Source organism: Adelges cooleyi, unplaced genomic scaffold, assembly GCF_023614345.1.
Source record: "Adelges cooleyi isolate 19-005CV unplaced genomic scaffold, UGA_ACOO_1.1 ACOO_flye_CR_arks_rails_tigmint_CR_PRNA_108, whole genome shotgun sequence".
In the NCBI taxonomy this organism is placed as follows: domain Eukaryota; kingdom Metazoa; phylum Arthropoda; class Insecta; order Hemiptera; family Adelgidae; genus Adelges; species Adelges cooleyi.
In genome coordinates this window covers 4,113,527-4,140,334 of record NW_026095761.1, presented here as the reverse complement: position 1 = coordinate 4,140,334, position 26,808 = coordinate 4,113,527, and the positions used below count along the sequence as shown (strand labels likewise).

The 26,808-nt window shown below is 35.6% G+C and overlaps 1 protein-coding gene across 4 annotated transcripts in view; it reads left to right on the top strand.

Moving 5' to 3' along the window:
- The first annotated feature begins 4,612 nt into the window (after nucleotides 1–4,612).
- The window catches only part of LOC126847465 (proton-coupled amino acid transporter-like protein CG1139), a 38,352-nt gene continuing 16,156 nt past the window's right edge, over nucleotides 4,613–26,808 (top strand). Inside the window, exons 1-2 of one of the 4 annotated variants that reach the window (XM_050587710.1) lie at nucleotides 4,613–5,132; nucleotides 6,648–6,722. In XM_050587710.1, coding sequence (XP_050443667.1) covers nucleotides 5,076–5,132; nucleotides 6,648–6,722 — 132 coding nt within the window. In that variant the 5' untranslated portion in view covers nucleotides 4,613–5,075. Of the gene's footprint in view, nucleotides 5,133–6,647; nucleotides 6,729–26,808 lie in introns of those variants that run through there. The other 3 variants (XM_050587709.1, XM_050587711.1, XM_050587713.1) reach the window with 3 other exon arrangements.

The following is a 26,808-nucleotide window of genomic DNA, read 5'->3' as shown; positions in this document are numbered from 1 at the left end:
ACAGAAAAATAAAACGGAAGAACCCGACGGGATTTTTTTCTAACTTAAATTTAATTAGCTTAATTGGTTAACTGTTGGATTAATAGATCTCGTAGGCGTGTAAGGTTCAAAGTTGGGATGGTTTGCAGATTGCATTGGCCCCAATAGGCCTTAATGGGGATTTGTATATTATGGTTTTAGTACATAAAGCTAGTTTTGAATATATCGGGATAGGTATTTCTTGGAATTGAAGGAGGGGGGGGGGGTGGATTGGTTTTTTTAACGTGAAAGAGACGTATACTGATTTTTCAGGATTAATTTTAATTCTCTTTTTGGATGACCAACCATCGAGTAGTCATAAATGTGTTGAAGAAAATTGGAAGTCAGTATTTGTTTTTAAAATTGATTAATTTAAAAAAAAAAAATACATTCACAGGTTGTTACAATATTATGAATGATTTTCTCGTTCGTTTGAAAATGATCAATTAGCTTGTTGTTTCTTATTCTTAAGCGTGAATACTGAGATTGCTTTAATCGATATTCCAGTTTTTTCGGATTGACCTACTGGAATAACAGTTAATCCTTTGAACCTGGATTAATAATCCTTTCCATCTCGGTTGGTTACCATATATAGTGACTGTTTACTTTTACCTGCTTGAGTCGTTACAACAATTATTTGTTCCCTTTCAACCGTATAAATTTAATGCTTTGATTTTTGTATGCTGCGAACAACTACAAGTTCATCACATTGTGTAATAATTTATACATCAATGTAAAACCAACAGATCCGCGTGGAAGCTAAAAATAAAACGTATTAAGCGAAGTGCCAGCTAAAAATGGAACACGACAGTGTGACAAGTGACAGCAATACATCAAGTTGGCTGACAAACACGAGTGTCTATTGAAATATTTATAATGCGATTCTATCGACGGTCTTGTACTGACGTATTTGGGTAATGGCCCTTTGAACTCGGTTCGCGTTTTGATTGTATACCAACCGACATAATATTTTATTGTACGTTTTAGTGTGTGTTTATTGGATTTTCGGAAAACTGTTTTATTTAATAGGTTACGCGCACTTGCACGTTGTTGAAACGACCGTGACTTTGACACGAGAACCGAGTGCGTTTGACTTAGTCTAACAATAGAATCCTACGTTTCTATATGTACATGTTTTACATAATTCACACACCCTTCCGGATAGAATGTAAGAGACGGGATACGGTTAGAGCCGTAACGGGAGGGTGGGATGGGAGGTGAAAATTGCCCACGTAAGACTGTGATATAATTATTTAGGTTAGGTCAAGTTGCAGTGTTAAAAGTCAAGTTAGGACAACGGGAAAACGCGTTGGACACTAACGGCTTGCGGAATAAGTAGGTTTAAGTAGGTCTTGATATGCTTCCTGAGCAAGACAAGTATTTTGTGGGACCAACCATTCGACAAAATAAAGGAGAAGTCGAAAGATGTGTGAATCGAGTGTGGTCGAACGAGGTAGAGAAAGGCAACAGCAGATGTGTTGTGCGCTAGAAGGTTCAGGATAGCACAGGAGGCCGTAAGGAATGTTTTAAAAAACACAATACCATTAGTGAAACCAACACAAGTAGTTCATTTGTTCAAGTAAATAATATTTTTCTAAGGATAGATTGGCGGTGTATGCAAAAGCATTGATTTTTAAATCAATGGCGAGACACACATACCGAGCGCGCCAAAATCGTATTATGAACGTGGAAGTTAAAATACTTTATGCTGTCTATACTTTACTCTCTACTCAAGGTTACCGGAACCGGTAACTTATTGTGCGCTAATAGGTGTGTAAATTTTGTTATCGTTCAGTGTTTGTTAACACACATGGGTCGGGTTCATAAACTATCTCATACAAGTGCATATGGAAATCCGTTTTGATTTCTGACCCGTCACGAGCTTCGATAAGATTATGCGGTAGAACAATAACACTATAGTGATCACCGACCATAATATAATAATAACATTATGTATTGTACATCGTTAATGATATAAATATTGGATTATCAGAATATTTGTACTATTTTGTCAACAACTTAACGCAGCACTAGAGTTAACAGAAGGTGCTACACCTCTTCGCCCAAAAGGAATATCCCAATTTTCCATCTTTCTCCAGTATTCGAAAAGTGCCATCCTAACCGCTTGTTAATCTTGTGTTATCAGTTGCTTAAAGATACAAATATGTCATTGCGCATAAAATCAATCCTTGCTCGGTTGGTCACGTGAGGTGAATCCTTAGGCTTCTTCCGCTCTGCAAGTATCATTTCCCTGATCCGGTCTCGGTTAGTTACACTTAACGTGCATATAATTTACCTGTCAAGTCTACTAGGTAGTTACTTTGTACATAACCCAGCGAAGACACGTGTTGCAAACCTTTTGCGGTACACAAATGGTGACAATTCACTTCACAGATGTTCGACATTCTTATCTTCATTTAACTCTGTTTACTGTGCCCCTTGTTCGTTCCATTCTGGAATATGCCAGTGTCGTCTGGGATGAACATTAAATTTATAAAATCGAGGAAATCGAGAAGAGTGAAGTATGTCATTACTTCTGTGAGAAAATGAAGGAGAAAATTAAGAAGGTATTTCAGAAAGGACGAAGTTAGATCAATGTGTGTAATGTGAGCCATATTCGTAGCAGAGGAAAAGAGACGATGCTTATTCCAATTGTAATTGCCTTTAAATAAACAAATTCGGACTAGGTAAGGTGAAGTGACTAACGGCTGTCCAACCCTTAACCGGTGGTGATTAAATTTGAAAAGGGAATTTACCAATTAAAGACCCAAAATTAAACAATCATGACAAATGTTTGTGGTACATTTCCCTCCGGCCTTCTCAGTCTAATTGAATTACTAGGCCTAAGTAGATATTATCCCAAATTCTATAACTGCTATAGATAAACTATTGTAGAAACCGATTAAAAGTAATGATTTACATTTGTCAACATTTAAAGGCAGACAATGTCGAGTATTCGCCATTGCATAAATCAATACAAATTGTAATGGAATAATATTTAATACAATATATTGTGTATGTAGTAAACATTTTTGCATAACTGGCCAGAATTTAAATGGCAAAATAGAAGAAATCCAAATTGTATGGCAAGAAAGATTCCGATTTCAATTATTTTTTTATTTGTAGATAGGAAGGCTAAGTCGTTCCTGTTCTACACAATGAATTTCAATTTTTAATTACATCACCATAAACAAACAAAAACAATGTGTAAAAAGGTTGCCATTAACGCATAATAAGTTTAAGTAAAGTTACTTTTAATTATATTTAGGTGAGCTAAGTTATCTAAAAACTAAATTTAGTTCTAACATTTGAAATAATATTTTTAACTTGATGACAAAAAAATGTTAGACCATACAAAAATTATTATAGTTGATATCTTTTTTCGCAAAAACAATTACTGTAACATACAATTTGGATGACCTTGTAAAAAAAGGTGGGATTTTGTTTGCACGCAAATTGTTTAAACAAAATAATTTTTGTATCCGGATTTTTTTCCTGCCGAACACCATTATGCTCTTATATATATTTATAAACATATAGTACATATACTATCATTCTGTAAATTTATTAGTCGTATTATATTTTAACTTAGCTGGTTTTATTTTTTAATCCTCGAGTACCTCGATTCCAGTGAAATTAATCCTTTAAAAAAACCTAAATACACATCACTGTGTCCTGTGGGCAGAGTGGTGTATTATCCAAATAAAACATTTTCTAAACAATCATCTAGATAACACATTATTCAAGTAAAAGTTATTCAAATAATTTCAAATATAATTATTTGTATAATATTTTATTCGAATAATTTCAAATTCAACTGTTCGAATAATTTAAAATTTAATTATCAGAATAAAAAATTATTCAAACATATTTTAAAACATATTTTTTAAATATTTTGTAAGTGCTTTATTTAAATAATTATAATATGCTATTGGTATATTGGAAGACAATGTTTTATTGGAATAACAATTTGCAAAGCTCTTATCCTGTTATATATAATATGAAATAAAAATAGCATAAAACATTTTATTTTTACAATAGTGTTAAAAATTTGGTGGTGATTATTAGAATAAATTCAAAAAAAATCTTTCGAATAAAATGGTTTTTAAATAATCATCTAGATAACTCATTACTTAGAGAAAATTTATTCGAATAATTTCAAAAATAATTATTCCAATAATTTAAAAATTTTATAATTCGAATAAAAAAAAAATTCTAATTATATTTGAAAATATTATTTCGTATAAATTTAATATATTTTACATTTGGAAAATATATAAAACCAGTAAACGTAGGAAGACTGAAATAGAATGTTTCATTCGAATAACGTGTTTTATTTGAATAAGAATTTCTTCTATACAACTCTGCCTTTGGGACCGTGATTTTTTAATTTTCCTTTTTTTGATTGAATTTTTGATTGAAATTTTTTTTTTTTCAGCACAGCCCCTCCGACGCGACGCAGAAACGAGGCGTGGCCGGCCGCGGTGGACCACCGCGCGCTCGGCCGGTGTGGTGGCGGTGGCGGTAGCGGTGGCGGTGGCCGGGTCTGCGGCCGAACGCGCGGACGCGGCGAAATCGCGGCGGCGGCAGTTCACAGCGGACCGTTCTGCACGACGCACCACGTCCCTCTCTCAGTCGGCTGTCACACATCTCGCCAGCGCCGTGCATGCCGCCCGCAAACGCGCTCACTGCAAAATATAAAGTCACCAGCCACCGCCGTCGTTAACCGTTTATTATTTAAAATATATTCGTACACAAAATTATTATTTTCTTATTGTATACAAATAAAAAATAAATACAACGACGTCGTACTCGGCGCCTCCCCCGCGTGACCACGGTGGAAGGAAAAACGTTTGTCGCTAAAAAAAGTCAGGGAACGTTTTTTTTTTTTTGTTTTTTCACTCTACACAATAAGTATTGGTAATATAATTTCGAACCCGACGCACCCGGACCCTGGACACGACCCGTAGCCACGGCACCCAAACACGCCAGCAGCCACGGTCACTGCACTGCAGCACAGCACGGACAAGGCAGCAGCCCCAGGCCGACACACCGCTATGTCGCGTCATTTCGCCGCCGCCGGAGACGCCGCCGGAGTGCCGCTCAAGTCGACGGTAAGTGCACGGAGCAGTCTTTGGCCACCACCAAAAATTTTCTTCAGACGAACCCTCCCCACCGACCCGACGATTCCCCGTCCCCACGGGGGTCACATGGAAACGGCGACTTTCACGTGGACACGTGTCTTACGGCCGGGGGTCATTCTGAAATTCCCGTGGCGTTTCGCGTGTCACGATTTTGACGGGTACCAGGATCCTATGTTTCTTAAGAGGACGTCGAAACCCCCCCATTTGTTAAGCAGTTTGGGTATGGGTGAATATTCGCGAAACCTTAATTTTTATTCATGCATTCCGTTACAATTTGTAGAACAATAAGCGTGTAATATATTATTACAAAGGGCAGATTGACAGAGTGAAGAGGCCTCCCCCCAGTGGAGAACTTTGATAGAGTTAATTGACCACTGGCTTTTTAATCTTTTTCGATGTGTTTCCAAGAATAGTTATTGACGAGAGTTCAAATCTCAATTTAAACGTTAACCCATCACGTATAATCACGTTAATTATTAATATAATTAGGACTGGTTTTTGCATCCTCGACGGCGATTGAAACAAATTTGTATCGTCCAAACGTGTTTGCGCAAAACAGGAAAAGGTTTTTTTCAAAATTATTTTTGAAATGAAATGCCTGTGATAAAAAAGATAGAAGACAACTCATCTCCGAAGAAACCTCAAAAGCCGTTTTGTGTTATCTACAACGCGCATAGGTCAAGAGCAAAAATACATGTTATTTTGATTTTGCTAACTTTTTAAAATCGTTGTAACTTTATTTGTGATTTGACATTTTGAAAATTGATTACCTCGAAAATCGAATAATTGTCCTCCGTCGGAAGAGACAATAAGACTTTATTGTAATTACTTTTTTTTTTGTCTCTAAAATCACTGGAAAAGGTAACTGTGTATTCTGTTTTGTGTAAACATGTTTGTGTAACCGTTGAAAATAATCTCAGATCAGACGTCCTCTTAGGCCCTCCACTCACACGGGGATACTCTAAAGAAACAGCTGTTAATTAATCTAGCCTGGATACTAAGGAGACTGAGCAACTAGGCAACCGAAGCTGTTGCCGGTTGTCTTCACAAAGGGACTAACCTAACCTAACGAAAGGCGGTCTACTTAAGGAACAGCCGAGATGCTGAGACACACTCTATACGTGTAGACACTGCGAACGCGGCGGGTGTCACCGTATCTCTCTCTAGCCGACCGAATCTCACGTGCTGTCCAGATGACGATGATCTCGATGATAATAATAAATATATATATAAATCTATATGTATATAATTATTATTCTATAATATAACAATAACTAAAATACGACACAAACCGTAGAAAAACGTGCGCCGCGGTCCTATTAATAAAGTATGGTTCTCGGGGGACATTATCGTTGAAAACTAAATGTATAAAAAAATAATTACTATCTAAAGTTTTATATTATTAAGATCATAATATATATATATATATATACTTTTGGTGGTACGGCTTTTTTTTTTTTTCTTGACACGCTTGCCCGTTTTCAGGTCGGGGTGGGTATACCTGTCTCGGCCGAAGATATAATTCTACAGACATTCGACAATGACGACAGAAACCTGCAGGTGTGCGTATGTATGCTTTGGAAATCTACACTCGTTATACATATATATATATACCTATATATATAATAATATAATATAATATTACACTATATGGTTTTTTTTTTGTTTTGGTTGTTTTCCGTTTTTACTAATCCGTACGATAAAAAAAATTGTCAAACTTTTGTCGTCCGACCCGAGCCGTACACGCTCGAAGACGGTTATAATAATATATATTATTACACCTTCTGTAACGTTTTTTTTTTTTTTTTGCATGTGTGCTTCTTATATTATTTGTTGGCATGACATCATGTGAGAAAAAAAAATGAAAAGTGTGCTTAACATAAATATAATAATAATATTATCGTTGATTAAGCTTTCCGTAACAAGCTTGTGCCGGGTTACCCATAGGGCAACCGCATCACAATAATAATAATTGTTATTGTTGTTGTTATAATAGTAATATACTTACCTATATATTACGTACCTAGGTACGTTTCTACCGAGCATAGCTGCATTCTTCGTTTTTAGTCTTGAATGCACTTTTTTTTTTTTTTTTTACAACATTTCAATAATAGAAACAATACACAGATAATGCCAGTGTTGCCTACGGTGGTATTCTTGACGTTTAACATATTATGTAGGTATGTGTTGTGCATTAAAGACCGCCAACGTTTTCAACAAAATATTATCAAAGCTTTTCTCTGTACTTAAAAAAAAAAAAACACGACCTCTATCGAAAAGCCAATATGTTCTTCGTGCGACCGTTAACAATATTCGCATCTGTACAAATAGTATAATAAAACTAGCGCATATTTTTTATAATAATTTCAATTTATTATTACTCGTTTAGTATTTTTTTTTTGTCGCCAATTTGGTGAAATTGATTAGAATTTGCTCGCCAACAGTGTAATTTAAAAAGGCGTGCACTTGTTGTAGTCTTCAGTTAAAAATTAGATACAGATTAAAATATGTTCGAGTTACTTTTAACTTATAACCTCGATTTCTTAGAATCTGGCTTAAACTAATTCATTTTTCTATCAAAAGAAAAATGTATACTATATAATATAGTTTCAAATATTGTAACTATAGTTTTAAAACAACGACAAATTTAAGGGTTGAAAATATAATTTTTTTTTTTAAATAACGAATTGATTCACTAGGCTATAATTTAACTAAGTTAACTGTCAATTTAATTCAACTTGGAATTCAATTAATAACACTTACTTTAACAAGCATACAATTTACCAGCTTAAAATAATTGTAATTTGATTGGTTTCACTAATTGTACTTGTCGATGTAAAGTGTACTATTTACAACTTACTGTAATTATAATAAATACTGGTACCGATCGGTATGTAAACTGTAATATTATTATATTATTGATTTGTTTAAAACTTGACGGTATCCGCTCATGTGATTCGCCTTTTAAGGACATAATAAATTGTTTTTTTTTTCCATTACGATTGCAAAATTCGGTTTCCGGTCTTCTGTAAAACTCACTTTATAATACTTATCCTGTTTTTACATTCGGCTTAACCGTGTAGACAAGGCGTTTTTGTGCTTCCCCGCTCGGAGTGATTGATTCTATTCGCCCGGCCGTTACGCCATAATCCCTCGGGCGATCCATAAAATACAAACCGGGGGCTTTAAGGATTTATCCAGAACAATATTATACAACAGTAGTTTCGACTGTGTGTAGTCACCGGTTTAGGATATATAATTTGGTGTATAAGAAATATTGCCAATAAGATACACCACACAAATGCGGAAGGCCGACTGAGGTAAACCTGTGTGACCTGAATTCCATAGAATAGGTCACAAAGGTTTAGCCTAATCGTTCCTGTGAACATTGCAAGGTCCACAATTCCATTATTTTTCGCGTTATACAATGAAACGGATTTCCAAGAAATCGCATTATTACAATCGCAAGGCGCAAAGATATATGTTTTACTTAAAAATTAAGATGTACAAAAACAATTTACGGAATCGACAACGTTGGGCGCTTGTAAATGATGTGCGGTAACGATTTTTCATGGCTTTAAAATGAGGGTGATATTTGTCAAATTTGAGTCGTCCGTTTAGGACAATTATTATTTTTAATCACACACAGCCGTTGATGAATTGCAAACATTTAATGATAAATTGGACGAGTTTCTGTAAACTGACTTCTGTAACTATTGATATACTTAGATAACCTTTGTTGGCCAGCTTAGACGATTCGACGGTGCTTGTTCCTTAACCGGCCAGAAGCGAGAATTTTGTGTTTTATTCTCCGCTTTGGAAACAGCCGGTTGTTCGAAGGGCAATTTCTTTTTTTGCGGCTACATTGCGGGAAGACACTTGTCAAAAGGGCCGGGAGTGGGTAGACCGATCTCGTTGTGTGTAATATTTTATTTTAAAACAACACAAAATCCACTGTATCCTAAATAGAAAATTGCTTTTCGTTAGCGTTTTACAAACCGGCATCGCATAATATTGGCATCGGCGTCAGGTCCTAGCGCCTCTCAACCCGGTAAGGTCGGGACAAACTTTTTAAAAATAAAATTATACACACAACAACATCCGAGTGATATACTTGAATGTCAAACTATACAGAGTCGTGCGCGCGGTTGCCTTCCATCTCTCCGACCCCGCGACTCCCTGCCCGCTGTCACCATGCAGCACACTGTACACCTACAGACCCGTTATAAATTTAGCATCTGGCATCTTGACGGCAGTCGTACGCACCACATCATTGTACGACGGGCACTGGTGAATTTGTTCACTCACGGGGTAACCGAAGCAAACGCAAAAAAACGTGATCATATCAGTATCACAGCACAAACAGCAGAGAAACTATATAATTTTTACATGAACTCTTGTGGGAAGAGATAAAATCATGTCCCTACATCTTGAGAAATGGACAGGGCTGGTAGGTGTAGGGAAATCCTCATTTTTCGTTTATTCCGGCTACACTGTTCACTCAAAAACGCGGAAATGGCGATGCCATTGTTGTCGGCGTAGGACATTTTTAATAATTGAACAGTGTAGCCATGAATCACAGAAAATTAAAAAATAAATATCTGCGTTCCGGCATCACTGTCTATTTCTCAATATGTCTAAACGTTTTTGATAAATTCTAAGAGTCCCTTCTGTTTATTCTTCGGTAGTTAAAAAAAAAAATTCTAACATATTGTTGTGGAACTTGGCAACTGCTAAAGGAACCTATCATAGTGTAATCATATTTGAAAGTAAAATATTGATGAAAATTTATGGCCTCATTTATTATATGCTGGAAACGAAATGGTACGAAAGAAGACACAACACCGAAATGCAGAGACTTTATGGATGGCAAAATATCATTCTCTCGTACATTAGAAGTAAAAAAGTTGAGTTGCTAGGTTATGCATGATGGCTTGATAGCTGAAGGAACTTGTTAAGGTCCAGGAAGAAGCTTAATTGGATATGAAGTAAGAGAGAGACGTGGAGAAGCATTGTGATGGCAGCTAGGCCATGTGTAGTTGTGTATGGTGTTTTGATGCAAAACAGTTATGCCCATTAATTTTCAGGGTTCCCATTCGAGCAAACCACTCATGTTCGCTTTATTAAAAATAGTTTATAAAAAAAAAAAACATAGTTTGTAAGAGTTATTTTTTGGTCAAAATAATAAGTTTTAATCGTCCGTTTTGGACATGCCAACTTGCTAATTATAAAACGGTTAAAGCACCTGTCACGCTTAGGCGTTTGCGGTTTACCATCGCTCTTGCGGAGAATCCGCGTCCTGGCTGATGTTTAAATTGAAAATGACCACCGCCCAACGTTATTACTCGCTGTTGTTGTTTATTAAGTGAGAGAGAGACAGAATCGGAGGTGGCTGCGGATGCTGTCATAGCCGGTTTTTGTAGGTTCGCTAAAACATTTATAATGTATCATTATGCAACGGTCGGTATGTTGTTATTGTTAAATTCAATTTCGTTGCCAAAAACCGTCGGTTTAGGTAAATTCGCTATATTTATGCGATTATTATGTACCTGCGAAATTGCCTAGTAGGATTAGAGGTGTAGCCGTTGGTCGTGGTCGATGATGAATGGAGACTTGTGCGCGTTTTGAGACACGTGACGGAACCGTGTTCAAGTTAAACACCGGCAACGTTGTTGTTTTACTGCTAACAAAACGTGCAAATGTTTTCTCACAATATTACATATAGGTGAACGGCGAACAAAACAGCAGCAGCAGCAGCTGTCCTAGACGTGTGTACCTAATCCAATTCCGCTTTTGGGTGGGCCAACACAGTAATCGTTGTTTGGAGCGTGTGCGCGCGCTGTGCACATCATATTATTATCATAGTTGTGTGTTAACATTGTGCCCACACTGCGTTTAATCGATTCCGGTTCAATGGGATTACAGTTTAATTTCGATATCCATAAATTAAAATATATTAATAATAGTGGTAGGTAGGTATTTGTTCTTTGACCTCATAATCTGTCGCCATCGAGAGCGACAGATTGTTCGAATATTCGACAAAATTATTAACGTCTCGTCCCAAAAACGACAGTCAAAACGCAATTGCTGTTACGACTCTCTGATAAACCACATTAAATGCAATTTGGCAAATTTCAACGGTAAACAATCAAAGGTGCAATTATTTGGGTATGCTGACAATAATGTTATATTCAATCTCGAATAGCTGCTGTTGCTTCAATTGTTTTCATAAAGAAAATAGTACATGTCTCGGTTTTGCATTGTTCATTTACTGTAATTAAATAAGATTTGAATAACTTTATCTTTGGTAGTTGTCGAATATACTATTATACTTGCTGTGTTGTACTTATCATCCAATACATGAATTTGATGTTAACAATACAATTTTAACCATCGAAGACAGCCAACGTGTTGAAGATGGTTTTGTTTTTAAATTTTAATTAACACAAGCCCCTGTTAACAGATTTTTTCTAATAAAAATAACTGTTGGTATTGATGTACAATAATATGACATTAAAAGGGATAAACGACGGTCGTGTGCCGAAAAAGTGGGTTAAAAGGTTAAACGATATTCTAGTTTGATAAATCTGTTAGTTCAAAGCCGCCTTGTAAATAATGTTGGTGCCCGAGACAAATTTCGGCGACACCAGTGCCAAAAAAATATAATAATATAATATAATAAATGTGCGTACAATCAAAATAACACGAGCTGATGTCAAACGTTTTCCCAACTCGCACGGGTGTACGAGGTGTTGTATTGTGTGCGTTAAAAAATAAGTAACCTAAGTACAACATTTCTAAAAAAAAGAACTTAGTTTTTTTTTTTGCTCCGCGGTAAAAACTTGAATCATGTATAATATGTTATCTCTTATCAATTCTCTCTTATCATTTATTTCTTATCGCATGAAAATGAAAGTGTAACGCGACAAAGGTGTCATGACATTTCTTGTATCCAGCCCAATAACATATCTATTTGAAAAAAAGGCCTAACAAACAAGCAAAACACATGCTCGCAAAAAAAAAAAAATAAAGCATTTAGGTAAATTAGTTTTCCAATAACCATGACAAATAATTGCGGTTTCGTGCAGATTTCTATTTGAACACAATAAATCCGATGATGACTTGGACACGCGATACACATCCGCGTTTCAGTCGCTTGCTGTTTGATGTGCTCAAGGAAGTGCACTTTCTATAGGGGGAAAAAATGTATAAATCGCATAATATTATAACTGGGCCGAGGTCGAGAATTTTTTTCCTAGCAAAATATCAACACTAGTTATTGTTGTTTTTCTCGGTTTATAGCTGTAATGAATAAAAAAACCTTTGGCGTCCTTCCCGAACGGTTGTGAATAATAATTGTATTATCATTAATAATATGTTCTCCGCGTACCTATGCCGTGTTCTCTTTTACAAAGAACCCGACCAGAGAGATAAGAACGATTAAGGTATTTGTATTAATATTATTATAATAGTAATAATTGGTGTTCAGAGTCTGCGTTTGTTAAAAGCGATGACTGAGAAAAAAATTGTCTGGCAAGCCCTGTGGGCTAAGACCATCAGCGCCAGACATAATAACATACATAATTAGAAAATATGTTTTTGCCCGAACAGACCACTCGGATTTCGTGTATACTCAACATAGTCATTTCGAAAATTTCGCAAAGACGGTAATAATTATTGCATAATTACCTAATGTTTGCCATTTTGGCTTTAGAAATTAATATCGTATATTATTTTCTTTACCGTCGTATCCGATGGCTATTGTACCTACATATATTATGTATAATATTATATACAGAGCTAAATGTATATGTATACATAGAAAATATCACCCACGTGATCGATTAGTGTTAATTATTATTATTATTGGTTTTTTTTTTACAAAATTTTATTGAAGTCGTTTTGTTTTATAGGTTTATTGTAGTATAATTAATATTATTATACTACTATTGTGTTGAATTCCGACCGTTGCAAAATAGCTAATTATTATCAGGTCGAACCGGTACAAGGCCTGTTATCGTGTGATTAGTACCTAAATAATAATAGGTAACAACATTATTAGATAATAGTATGATTGCAATAATAATGTTACACATTTTACCTGTTTTTATTGTGCAGTTGGCCGACTAATAACTGATGATTAGGCTAATGATTTGAGCTCATCCTTAATTTCGCATTGTTAAGTCCAAATCCAGTTACCAAATTTAGCGTAGCAAATTGATTTTGGAAACATTTCCATTGTACACACTGTTTGTGGGTTTGTTCATAGACAATTATTTGAATTTTCACTCGTTAGACTTTGACAACGTTTTTCATTGACATCATTTTTGTTGATGAGTTTACATTTGTGAGTGTTAATCGATTGAACGATCAACACTGTTGTTTTAAACATTTGTTTAGAATAAAGCTAATTTACTACAGCATAATATAATACTTGGGTGCAATGTGTGTTATATAATATAGTAGTATTATATAAACAATTACAATATAAACATAATATAAGTAAACAAAAAATATCATACAGCGCAATAGTCGTGTAATTGTTGATGTTGTGATTATTTCGATTGATGATAGTATGATGAAAATGATGCGTAGTAGAAGTTATTACTGTAGAAAAGGCGCAAAAAAAATATAAAGATTTATTATATAAAAAAAAAAAAAGTAGTAGATAAAACGCACCGTGGCTTAATCTCGATGTCGTGCACCGAAGGTCTTCGATGCGGCCACAGAGTTAAAAAAACATTGATGATTATTTAACTGTGATTAACCCTTGTAATTATAGTATTAGTATACATATATTATGTATACAGAAAAAAAAATAATCCATATAAACTGTGCAGACGACCGAGCGGACGTGGACAAAGCCGTGTCAAAGGTTAAGCTATGGGATCGACCTATTTTTCCTTTTTTTACTGGTCGTTGGTAGATAGAGTTAAACGAAAAAAAAAGTGTCAATATTCATATTATTATTTTCAATAGTAAATTGTTATTTAATGGAATGCTTGTTGCGTTGAGTTTAAAAGAAAACATTGCGTTACTGTCGGAATGCATTTAAGTGACGTTTTCTAAGTACACATGTTACAAGACTTAGCCCGTGCTAAGTAAAATTTTAAATAAATTCTTATCGTAATCCGCACAGTGGGTTTGTTATATTTTTTTAAAACTAATGTTTTCGACATTAAATTGTATAGAAATAATTTTAATATTTAATGTTAACAATAAACAATAAGGACTTTAATTTTGCAAGCAAACAAAAACCCTAACTTCTTTTACATATTTTATTCCTCTTATTTGTAAGTTGTTAACTAACGTAAATGTAGTTATGAAAAAATGGCGGGTTTTCTAAAATTTAACACAGTAATATTATTATATTTTGAAAAGTCGCACCGACAATAATCGATAAATTTAACAATGTTTTCTTTAAACGTTATAGACTAATCATTCGATTTCGCTATAGGTACCTAATCAGTTGATTGATACTGACTAATAATAATTAAACCGAACGTTCAATTAGTAAATCTATAACGAGTCGTATTGTATTGTTAAAAAAATGAAATCATTAACTCGGTCGACCTTACGTCGAACGTATTAATTGTACAGTGTACCTGACCTATAACATACATATAATTTACAAGAAGAATACGCGCGAACGCAGTGATAACGGCAAAATGGCCGCCGTCGGGTTTTTCCAATTGCGCGGCGGCGGCCATATTGTAAAACTGATAACACGAGTTGTGGCTTACGTTGTAATATTTTCGTCTCGGTCGGTATTTTGTTATTGTTGTTATTTATGTCTATCGATTGATGGCATGTGCTCTGACGCAATTCTATTCGACACGGTGTAAAATGCCGTCAAATGCGACGTAGTTACCGAAATACTCAACTCAATCAGTGTATATACATATACAGTGTTCACATATATTTTGATTATTATTGCACATTCTCAAACCGTTGTGTCCCGGGGATAATGGGATATTATTACAATGTATTCCGTAGGGGTACGTAATCGTGTCAAGACGTTTAACGGGGCTTCCCTGTCTAACAATATGATATTATATACAACGCAAGTAGCACGCCATTGGGTATTGTTAAAAGTTTTCGTTTTAACTGTCTGCGCTGTCAAACTTTCGCCTTCGTAAGGCGTTTCGGCTAACCGATCGCCGTCTTCAGGGGTGGATCTAGGAATGGGGAAAAAAAACAGGGTGAGAGGCTAGAAAACAAAATCCACAGAGTTAGAGTTTACATACATGGTCAGAAAAGTACATATTAAAAATAAATATATATAATGCGTACAATTTACGTACTTAACAAAGGGGGTCTCCTCTCCCGCCCCATGGCCTCCTATTTTATCGGCGGTCGTCGTTAGCGTCCGGAAAAAAAAATGGTAATAGTTTGTTTGGTGCGTTGTGATTTTTTCTAGACCCAAGATCCAATTATATAGTAGGGTCCACTTTGAAATTCCATTCGAAGTTTGCCGCACACGCCAAAAACGAGTACCTTCTCGATGTTTGCCCAAGTGATCGACGGCTTGTGTGTTTGCGTGTCTCCTTAATCAAACAACATTCATAAAAAAAAAACGATACCGACTGTCACGTATGACGTGCACACACAAGCTTATACCCGGGTGATTATGGCCGACAAACACTCGAGAGACGGTGCTAACCAAATAATAATTATGATACCTTAATGTCAGACTTACGACCCGAGTATTTGCTATGCGTCGTAGTGCGCACATTTCATGAAATCTAACAAATAAGACAGGATCGTAATCACCCGTGTACTCGTGCGGCTTTTGTCCACTTGAAAAATTGCTCAAAATAACGTTAATTGGTGCACACACCAAATTTTGTCACAACAAATTCCTTCGGTCGAGTCTGAAGCTGGCGCATTTTTGATCAATTCCCTAACGCTTTTTTTAGAATTGTAGAAATTCGCTTTACAATGTCAATTTGGAACAACCAACGAAGAGTTATGATTTTCCTAAAGTCTTTGGAAATCATGCATTCCTGAAATGGCGTTATTTTTTTCAAAGGAATGCATATTTACCATTTTGTTTATTGAATGGCTATTGCCATGTCTGTGTCATTTTATAAACATCTCTCTTCAAATATGAATGTTATTTTAAATTTGTTAAATCACATTTTTTGTCGTTATTATTTCCAAATCACTTCTGACTTGAAACTTAGAGGAATACTAAAATGTAGTGACACTTGCCCGTAGTATTGCAACGAAAGCTGATGGTTTGAAAGCTGTACAGTGTACAAGTTATGATCTCATGATAGGGTTCCGTGGCAGGTTAGAATTCCAGATTGAGCATCGATACTCAGATCGAAAAGTTTCCCAAATAATAGATTTTGCTTCGTCACGATTTAACCTTTATGTCAACTAATGTGGGTAAAATTTAGAAAGTGCTAAGCAAGTTGAAAACGGACCTTGAAAATAATTGCAAACACTTCGATCCTGGCTATATTATTTTGATTTCGATCGTTGTTCGAAGCAAACAGATTGTGCTTCCGTAGACGACTTTTGTTTGAATCTACCTCCGCACTTGTAACGCCTACACTATTAAAACTTAACAACACCGAATCCCTTGATAGTTCGAGATAAAGTTTTCCAGGTTATTTCCCGAAGGCGGAGGCGCCGCCCTGAAAGATGATTAATTTTACTGTTGTTGCTAAAACGCAAATAGCCAACGATGGGTCATTATTTGAGGATAAAAAACCGGCTAAGTATTTAATGAGTCGGGTAGCATTCGTAGTGGACGTTTTACGTGACTCTGTAAAAGTGAATGACCCTAGAACGACTTAACTGTTTAATCGTGTTCAAGTCCGACTGGGGTTTTCGTTGTTTCTCGAGAGGGGTACTCGTACCCTTTGGCAGAAGTTCTAGTGTACAACGTACATAACCGACAGTCAAGGGTCAAGTTGTATAATTCCGGCTTCGTCTGTTATGGAGTCACTAGTCGGTGTTCAATTTGTTATCTACACCAGTGGCTACCACCAGTTGTTACCGATTTTCTAGTAGTCTCCTTACGCCCACGGTCTAGACTCAGACAGGCTTATCCGTTTCTCTTAAACAATATAATCTACACTCATACGGTGCATACTATAGCTAAAACAGCCTCGTCGGGGAGGGGCAAGGTGGAAGGGGAGGGTGTGTAGGATTTGCGTGGGATCGCGTTAAACATCCATTTGTGGCAAACGCCTCGTACTCCCCATACTACTTAGGTTCACACCGCTAACGGCAGCAATAGTTGTGCGTCATTCGCTTCCGTTTTGCCCGTCTGCCACCGTAGGACTTATCGATTAGCATCCGCGTAATGGCTCGTATACGCGGTCGTTGTCGTCACCGGAAGGCTTAGAGGTCTTGGCCATAGGGTAAAAATACATATAGGGCTGTAACGTCATAGGCAATGCCATGACGAAGTAATCGAGAAGCCGAGCGACAGTGTGACCACTTTAAGTACTTTTTTTGTGAGTTACACAACACAGTAAAATCCTTGTTTAACCATACAGATCAATAGGTAAATAATTCAAATGTCGCATTATGTTTTGTATCGAAAGGTTGCAATGATGAAACAAATTAAGAAGTAATATGTAGGCACTGAAGAAATGTGATTTCGTCATTTTGGTCACACTGCAGTTGGCCTTTTCGCCAAATGATTTTATAACATTTTATTCGTTGAGGTCCTGGCACAAACTGTGTAACCGTCGCGAATGATTGATACGGTGTGTGCTACTGTGCCCTGTACATAATAGCAGCCAGAAGTCTGGAAGCTTGAAATCCTGGTAGCTTCCCAATAGTGTATCAACTTCCCGGCGCTATTAGGGTGATTGTGTGTACTCGGCGTGGGTCGATCGACCACTTGATCACCGTCAAAAAAATATAAGGCATTTTTTTTTTTGTATATTATTATTATAAAACCGTATTTATACATCGATCGTCGACCGACCCCTTTTGGCCTTGATTTGAAGGGCGCGCACGCAATTTCTAAATATACATCTGTCGGTGGCTATATCTGGTACCAGGCTGTGGTACTACTGTCTACTACTACAATAATATAATTACCAGACGTCACGTCGATCGATTTTCCATTCATCACAATATTATCATCGGAAACAATATATATATGGGGAAAAAATAGCCAACAGTGTGAAGTCGTTACAGGGATTATCATAACTAAAAAGTGATAAAATCACTATATTGCTATAATGCTATTATTTTCGAAAATTAAGACATGCCTTGCGTTAAATTTATCACCATGTAAACACAATAAAAATATCAACACAAAAAATCACACAGTAAGTTAATGTGAATAAGTGACAGTACTGTTTTCCAAAATAAAAAAAATGTTGTATTACCTTCTGATTTTTGAGAAAGTATGTACATGTATAGAGTAGAGTCACGTTAACAAGTCCAATTTTCACCAACTGTAACCCTCGGTAAAAGAGATTATGATATTTTTTTCGCTGTTTATCTATAGCCTCTTGATCATATCCGGGTATCTATTTCACAGTGTATATTATTTTGCTATTTTTATAACGTGCACGTGCCTATCTTTATTTTTTTTTTTGAATAGTTGTTTATGTTCAACATTTAAAATTTTCAAGGTCACAAAATAAACCACATTGAATGTGATAAGTATATCACATTGAATTTTCTAAGTAATTATTGTCTGAAGTACAGTTTAGCGTTAAGCTGCCATCCTAAAGAGAAACACAGTAAATTGCAAATTAAAAAAATGTAAATGATATTTTATAAAGCGAATAATTGGATAATTCCGCGTTTTTCTTTTTATCAAAAGATGAAACGCAATAAATCCCATAGAAATACCTTCGAAAATGATTATAAAAAGCAGTAGTATCGACCTAAATATTGTCTAATACTAGAGAAAAATCCTAGCGAATATATAAGCATATTTTCATAGTAAACTGATTTCCCAATTCATATACTGCGTATTTACCTATCTTAGCTAAAACGGCTTTGCAGTATGTAATTAAACTTGCAAATATGCTACTAAATCTAGAAATAAACATTATAAGCAAATATATGCTCAAAAGCGTATAAATATGCAAATATATACAATATAAGTTTGCTGATTTGAAATCTAGTCTTTGTGAATAGAATTTATATGTTATTTGGGTAGAAAATCTGATTTCACTGGAAAGATATCATAAGCACCCAAACTTTACTCGAATCGATTATTTATGAAAGGGGTTTAGTCCAAAAAGTTTAACTTTCGGGAACGAACTTGACTCTTTTCATAAACAAAATTACTAAATCATAAACGAGACTGTGTGCAATAGAGCGATGTAAACCAAAACTACTATACTAAACTATTTCATTATGACTTTCAAATTAATTTTTATAAAAAGAAAAAAATCATTAATAAACTTTTTTTCTGACTTGTTTGGCTCCTTTCAAATACAAGCGATCCATCTATAAGCCACAGAACATATTGAAAAAGTTAAAAACTTTTTAAGGTGTAAAACAAAAAAAATAAAAAACTAATTTTCTTAACAATTTAATTTATGGAGCTGATACTGCACGACGTCTCTTTAGGAGGGCAGTATATTATTATATATTAATAAAAATAATTAAAGCTCGGATGATGATGACTGCATATTTGTTTAGTAAAATCAGATTTATACGCTAATACGGTATAAATTAAATTCACAAAGACTAGATTTCAAATCAGCAAACTTAATATATTGCTTGTATTTGTTTGTTAGACACGTATTGTGAGCATATATTTGCCTGTAGTGTTTATTTCTAGATTTAGTAGCATATTTCTAAGTATAATTAATGAAAAAATGTTCCATTTTTATGATAGTGCAAAATCAGTTTTGCGGTAAGCAAACAATCCTTATCGATCTAAACATTATCATTTATCAGCACATATCAGTAAACACGTTTGCAAAAATATAAGATATCCGACGCTAAGTTAAGGGTAATAAAATATAAGATTGCATTAATAATACTAACAATAATGGTCGGCACTCCAGAGTCTGTGGTATCATACTATATTATTCTATCTAGTGTTGTGTGTGTGTGTTTTTTTCTTCCCCATTTTTTTTTGGACAACGAATTCTGTTATTGGCGAGGTCGGAGTGTATGCGCCGGCTCCACACCGCCTCCGGTGCCCGTCCGTTTCCCATCAGATCAATACCGGCCGCGGCGGCGGGGCGACCCGTTGCCGTACTGCCGAAACCTACAGCGGCCGCAGCCCGGTCGGCCCGCGCGCCTCGGCCGGCCGCAGCGGTGTAACCAACGTATTCGCTCTACCGGCCGCCGCCACGCACCGAGCACGTGCACAGACCGTGTGCGCACACATTCGCGTATGCCGTTTCTCGTTTTCACAATCCAATGGTGTTTTTTTTTTTATGCGTATTCACACACACACACACACTATGGGACCCGCTTTTATGTATAGTTGTATGGAGAAAAAAAAAATTAACAAGAAAAAAGAAACCCGACGGGTCGCCAAATGCCGGGCCCCTGCCACCGCCCCGGGCTAGTCGAGCATCACGCACCACGGTGTACAACAACTGCTGCAGCAGTGTGTACCTACCTACCGGAATGACTGCTGCAACGCCCCACCCCCCCATCACCGGTGGCCGCGTGTGACGGCATGCGTGTCCTCCGGGAATTCCCCAGTCCCAGTCGGGATTCCCCGGATCCCGCGGCCTGTCCGTGTATCAACAGTTAGCGACGGGAACCCGAAAATTCGGGTTTTCTCGATAAAAATAGAAAACGTTATTTAAGCCGCTTGAAAATCTTTAAAGTATTAAATAAATAATAATAATATTAAGTGAAGTATTTATTATTATTGCTATACAATAAGCTGTTCGATTGAAAGTGAAAAATAACATACACCGCCAAAAGTTCGATAAATTATTTATTTATGTATAGTAATTAAACTGGCGAAAAGCCCAGATTACAGTCGGTAAATAATAAAGTTACAGTAATTAAAAATAACCGGAGAAGGAGGTGTTTAAATTGTCCTGTCTCACGCAGCGAGTTATAGGTTCAAAAAGGGACGGAGAAAGAAATAATATTGGTGGAGAATAATTTAGCAATTATTCATAATTTTTAAATTTAACAAAATGTATACGTTACCGCTTAAGTTGAAATCCGAAAATCCGGAATAAATTTGTTGTCAATGTTAAGATGACGCCATTTCTAAGGAGTAAAGTATAGGCAATTTGCTTACAAAATCTTCACCTAAATGACTATGATGTGTTAGCTTAGTAAATAGTACTGTTTTGTTGGTAGTTAAATTATTATTTGGACTATCAAAGCATCCTTGACAGAGATTTAAAAAAAAATTGTGAAACAACTGTATTCGTTATAAATGTTGTAAGTAAAGAACTCTAATTGTGTTGCGTCGACGAGATTTTTATATTAACTTGCGATTAATAAAACAAAAATAAGTGATTAAAAAATTATTTTGGTTTTAATAATTAAGTTATTATAAAAATCTCGTCGAGGCGACACAGATAAAGTTCTTAACGTTTAAGATGATGTAAGTAACTTTCTTGTAAGGCAATTTTTGAAAGAGCTGTATCAAGAAAGCCTACTTATGTTTTTATATCTAAAATGACCGGAATGGCGTTCTGTTATGGGTTTTTTTTTTAAATTTTCATCAAAATATTTTACTTACGTACACAGCTTTATATTATAATAATATTTATATGATTTTTAAGTGGCTAAAACAGAATTTTCTTTTATAAATCTGGGTTTTCGGATTACCATTATTAATACCAACACACATACCTAGCCGGCAATTTCAGACCGGTATTCAAACAGTAGCCAAACGAACCTAGCCGGGAATTAATCCGGTATAGTTAATACAATTATTATTCATTAATAAATTCGGTGAATTAGATGAAACAAATATTGATCATTATCACCGAAGTACTGCCGTATTGACTGAATGGATTTTATACTGTAATTTCAAGTGGAGAAGACTTATGAATCTCATAACTCCTCTAAAATTTCTTTAAGTACCCCATGCAACGCTATAATATAAAAAAAGGAATTTAAATTTCAAATACATTACACGGAACTAGATCAAAGCGTGACATTTGTATTGTTAAAGCAAGCTTATTTTTTTTGTTTGGCATGTTTTTAAGACGGTCTTTATAAATTCTGATCAGCTGTTTTGGATGACATAGATTGGTGTTATAGCACTACAACACTTCTAGTAAGTCGAGTGAGTTCGAGAATGTCGTTCTCTGAAACCGAGAAATATTGCGACATGTCTGAGACAACTTGAACAAACATTGGGTTGTGTGGCTTCAGCTTATAGAACAATACACGTAATTATATATTATTATAAGGCGACGACGTCGATGGTCCAGCGAGCAAAGAGTGAAAACCGGCTTGTGAAAGAATGGCGACGGTTCTTGGGGTTTTTTTTCTTCAAAAAAACCACTACGACATTGCCGACGGCCTTAGTATTCTTGGTTATTTAGTGGTTGTCGATGGAAACAGAGTGATCACTAATCATTTATCTCCAACAGAAAGTGACGACTATGTAACGCGAAAACGGCGACATCGAATTTCTTGTATCCAGTCCAATAACGCATGCATGTTAAAATGTGTTACTATTTAACTGTTATGAATCCGAGTGCACTGTTTTTACACCCCTCTAATATTCAAAACCCGCGGTAAGAGCCGTGCACGGCCTACTCTCTCTCTGCTTTTACCCTTTTGCCCGTCCCCATTGTAAATATACGCTGTTCGCCAAAACTTTGGCAATTCTCCACGTGTATAACCTTGACATTATACCCACCGGCTTTTTTGTTTCAATGGGACTTTTTTGTCCGTTCTCGTTAAAAATCCATGCGCGCCCGTTGGATTTCAAGCCGAAACTTTGTCGCTTCCTCCAACTAAAAAATACACAACACTTCAGTAATAAATAAAAAACTTTTGGAGTTTGTAGCATCTAAGTGCCAAGGTAGATGGGCTAACACGGGTCTTCACGCAACAACACCAATAATAATATGTTACAACATAATTTAATAATTAGAACCTATCCAATACAAATCCAACCTAATCCTCTATCCCTTACCCTTTCGGACCAAATCAAACTCTAACCTAACCTATCCAACCAGAATCTAACCCAAAACAAACCTAACAATTATCTAGTTTTTTCAATATCGGCAAATTGGACACCGCGAAAGCATATTCCGTGGTAAAATGCTCATTTATGTCGGACAGAATGGATAGAACGAAGAACAAGATGATCAACTTCTATCTCTATCCATATCGTGTCCAGAAAGGACAACGTGAATTATCTTTGTAGGTGTTGGACGTTTGGCACAAGAGACGTTTTTTACCGTGGCACAAAATATATAGTCACTTTTTTTTTTAATGACCCACACAACGTTTTTCCGTATATTCCTACGCCATATGTTGCGGAGAGAAGATAATACACCACTTGTCCCGGTCGTTCGACAAGGTATTTAATTGTTCTCGGTCCGCATAATAAAAAAAACTAAGTCCGTTCGATAAAACAACTGCAACCCACGTCGGTCGTAACCCATAATAAACGGTATAAAACGATAATATTTATTATACAATGAATTTTTTTTCGCACTATGCCGTTTACGGACGTGTCGAACCCGCAGTGACTATCGTTTTGCAATTGATATTATGTGAACCTATAATTCATTTTTCACTTCACTCGGTGGTTAATGGTTAAAGCGGGAGCAGAAGGAAGAGGCGTCGTATTACTATTGGTCTCCTCGTTGTATAAAATATTGTTATAACAACGTCGTTTAGCAGTTTGGGCAAACTTAACCAATATTCATCTAATCGAATTAGTATCATATTTCTCTGTTCGTTGCACGGTGTGACAATATGATAGTAGATTTCTCAATTTGTCGGAAATGTATTTTCGTAAATTATTCCTACTTAGTGTCTCCGAGCTAAATTTTCATGGACGATTCCAATGTTCTAAGCATATTCGATGGTTTAAAGTATGCTCATTTCGAAAAGCTTTAGGCAACCGTACAGTGTTTTTTCTACTTTGTCCACTAACCAAATATAAACCGTTCAGTTTTTTTTGTTTTCGACGAGTTATTAACTGTCAGGTGCTATCGCATCGCATTATTGTATGGACAGAATAAGCTAATATGATTTGCTCGTCCTTGGTTTAAAGAGAAAAATATAGTCCTCGATTTAGACGGATTTTTATTTTTAGACTGACCTGTACGAAAAGGAAACGAATCGTATGGTTTGTAGTATGTGGGCTGTGTTAATCGTTTATCGTTAACCGACCATTGCAGTTATGGTCGGTCATTATTTGGCGAAATCGAGACGTTAGAAACGGAAGACTTACTTAGTATAAAAATAGCCTTTTTTCAATTATTTCTACTCGATTATTGATCGATCAAACATTTATTTTCTTCGACTCGGCCGACTTTGCAAAGAAGGTTTTTAGGTTTAGTAATGAAACTGTTTAGTTTAATTATCCAAAATACCTATCGTGTGTGGGTAAGATACAAATCGCATAGCTACTCTATCAAGGTAATACATTAACGTAGTGTTTACTTTGTTTTTATTGAAACATCAGACGTCTCCGACGTAAGTCGCATTAGCCTTTAACGAATGAATTTTTCCAATAAAATTTGATAAAAACCTCGAGTTATGATTTGTTCTAAGACACTGAACTAATATGGAACGCGTATTCAGATAGAAAAATGTCCCGACCCGGGAAACAGCCATTTTGTGTATCAATTTCATGGAAAGTGAAAATGCTACGTTACTTTTCCATGGTACATATTAAAATGTTAGGTTAGGTAATGATAACACAGTCATATATTTGACAAATCATTGAAATGTTTGTGTTTTTTGAGTGGGCTAGACTTTCGAGGGCCCAAAGGTCATTGAGATCCTTCTGTTGAAAATCCCTAATCGCTACGCTGTTAACATGGACTCTAATCGCAAAATAGCTGTTGTCTCGACCGATACGATGACCGTCGAATGATTGATTATTATTTTTCTATCTCTTTATCGCACAGAAAAAAAAATCGGTATGACGGTGTCGTTCGCTTTATGATCGCAATCTTTTACACACGAGGCGTCTAAGAAGAATCCAAACGATTAATAGATTTGCGAGCACATGATCGAAACCGCTTGCAATTTGTTAACAATTATCATTTTTTTTTTGCAAATCATTAAACCCTTTCGATAAAGACTCTTTCTCATTAATGTTTGTCATTTGGCAAACTTTTTTTTTTTTTTAAGTCGTGACCACGTTTCTGATCAATCACATAACACATACTTGTGCCTTGTGTTCTCATTTTTATGCTCAATCATTGTTATAAAACGATTGAACGTTGAATCACAACTTAACAATATTGGATTATCATTTTATTATTTTTTTTTTTTTAACAGGTATTCAATCAAACCGAACACACAATACTATTATGTTGGATTTGATAAACATATAATATGTTAATACGTGGGGTTATTGTTAAGTTCAAAGTGCGTTTAAGCCTCAAGGTCTAGTCGGACAAGGATTACTTTATGAAACAAATAAACGCAAAAATTGTCCTATTTTTCAAATCTCATATGAACTGCTCTCAATTTCTTAGAAAATGAGCTAATAGGCTTCCACTCCAGTTACAATGTCAATGGCTCGAGAATTACTTGTAGTAATTTCGAAATTAATATATTGTACTCGAATAGTTACATCACTTAAATCAGCCGCAGTGCTTAAGCTAACAAAAATGTTTTCGCACGACTCTTAACGACCTCGGTTCGTGTAATACGGTTATTTTGCCTGTTACCTTGCCAAAGTAATTGCAAAGCTGTTAATTTCGGTTTTTCCATCCACCCAACACCCTATACGGATATTGTATAATCAAAATATACACTGTGAATACTAATTTTATACCATGCACGGCTAGTCGAAACGACCAAGCCGTACACCACTTTGGACTTGCTGTGTTAGTATATTTTTCGGTATTTGTTTAGGTATTTTTTTTTCTAGCTACACTTGTACAAACAAACAACCGATTCGTAATTTTAGAACGCAATTGTGTGTTTATTTAAAAACATATTTTGTATATTTTACTCAGCATGTAGTACACGTGCTCGCGACACCCAAGCACTGTTGCTGTACAAGTTTTTATTATGGAAACTAAAATTATTATTTGTCAGTTATACTATACCGGAACATACCTACACCATAGAAAACAAGCATAGCTCATTGATTTCTTTTGTAACACTAACGAATTACTGTTTAAAACATTGGGTTTTTTTTTTTAACAGCAATTAGTTTGAACCGTTTAAGTGCAGCGTTAAAAAGTGTATACCTACACAGTAAACATACATATTGTACAGGTACTCTAAGTAATTTCTTATACAGACTAAGTCCTGTCTTTGTAATGTGATTTTATTAGCCAAGTTTATTTATTTTATTAATGAAACGCTCGCCGATCAATGGTAAAACCGTTTTCACCTTAGTTTTTTTTTTTTGTATAATAAGTATTACAAAATGTGATTGAAAGTTTATTTTTTTTGCTGATACACAGCCAATACATTTATAGATTGTACGCTAAGAGTGTAATGGGTTTGGAAATTCATTGACCTTGATTCTAAGTATACACATTTAAATTAACAAATAACCAAT